The sequence below is a fragment of the Penaeus monodon genome, chromosome 19 (assembly GCF_015228065.2).
Source record: "Penaeus monodon isolate SGIC_2016 chromosome 19, NSTDA_Pmon_1, whole genome shotgun sequence".
NCBI classification, from domain to species: domain Eukaryota; kingdom Metazoa; phylum Arthropoda; class Malacostraca; order Decapoda; family Penaeidae; genus Penaeus; species Penaeus monodon.
In genome coordinates, this window is record NC_051404.1 from 42,354,299 (window position 1) to 42,354,652 (window position 354).

A 354-nucleotide genomic window follows, 5' to 3' on the forward strand; every position below is an offset into this window, starting at 1 on the left:
CCTTTCTCCCTCCCTCCCCTTCTCTCTCCTGTACTGTGACTATCACATAAGAATCCCCCCTGAGCATCTGATCCGTAACCGCACTCCGCCCTCTTTGCAGTGGTCCTACGGCGTGTTGCTGTGGGAGCTGACGACGCTGGCGCAGCAGCCGTACGTGGAGGTCGCCGCCTGCGAGATGGGCGAGTACCTGCGCGACGGCTACCGGCTGGCGCAGCCGCTCAACTGTCCCGACGACCTGTACAAGGTGATGGCCTTCTGCTGGGCCATCCACCCGCACGACCGGCCGCACGCCAAGCTCATCCTCGACTACCTGGCCGCCTTCCACCAGCAGCTCAACAGCTTCATCTGATATAG

At 62.4% G+C, this 354-nt stretch overlaps 1 protein-coding gene across 1 annotated transcript in view; it reads left to right on the forward strand.

Moving 5' to 3' along the window:
• LOC119585244 (tyrosine-protein kinase Dnt-like) overlaps positions 1 to 349 on the forward strand; it is a gene marked incomplete at its 5' end in the record, with an annotated part of 52,633 nt that extends 52,284 nt beyond the window's left edge. The window contains 1 exon segment of the mRNA XM_037933903.1: positions 101 to 349. Coding sequence (XP_037789831.1) covers positions 101 to 349 — 249 coding nt within the window.
• Positions 350 to 354: the final 5 nt, after the last annotated feature.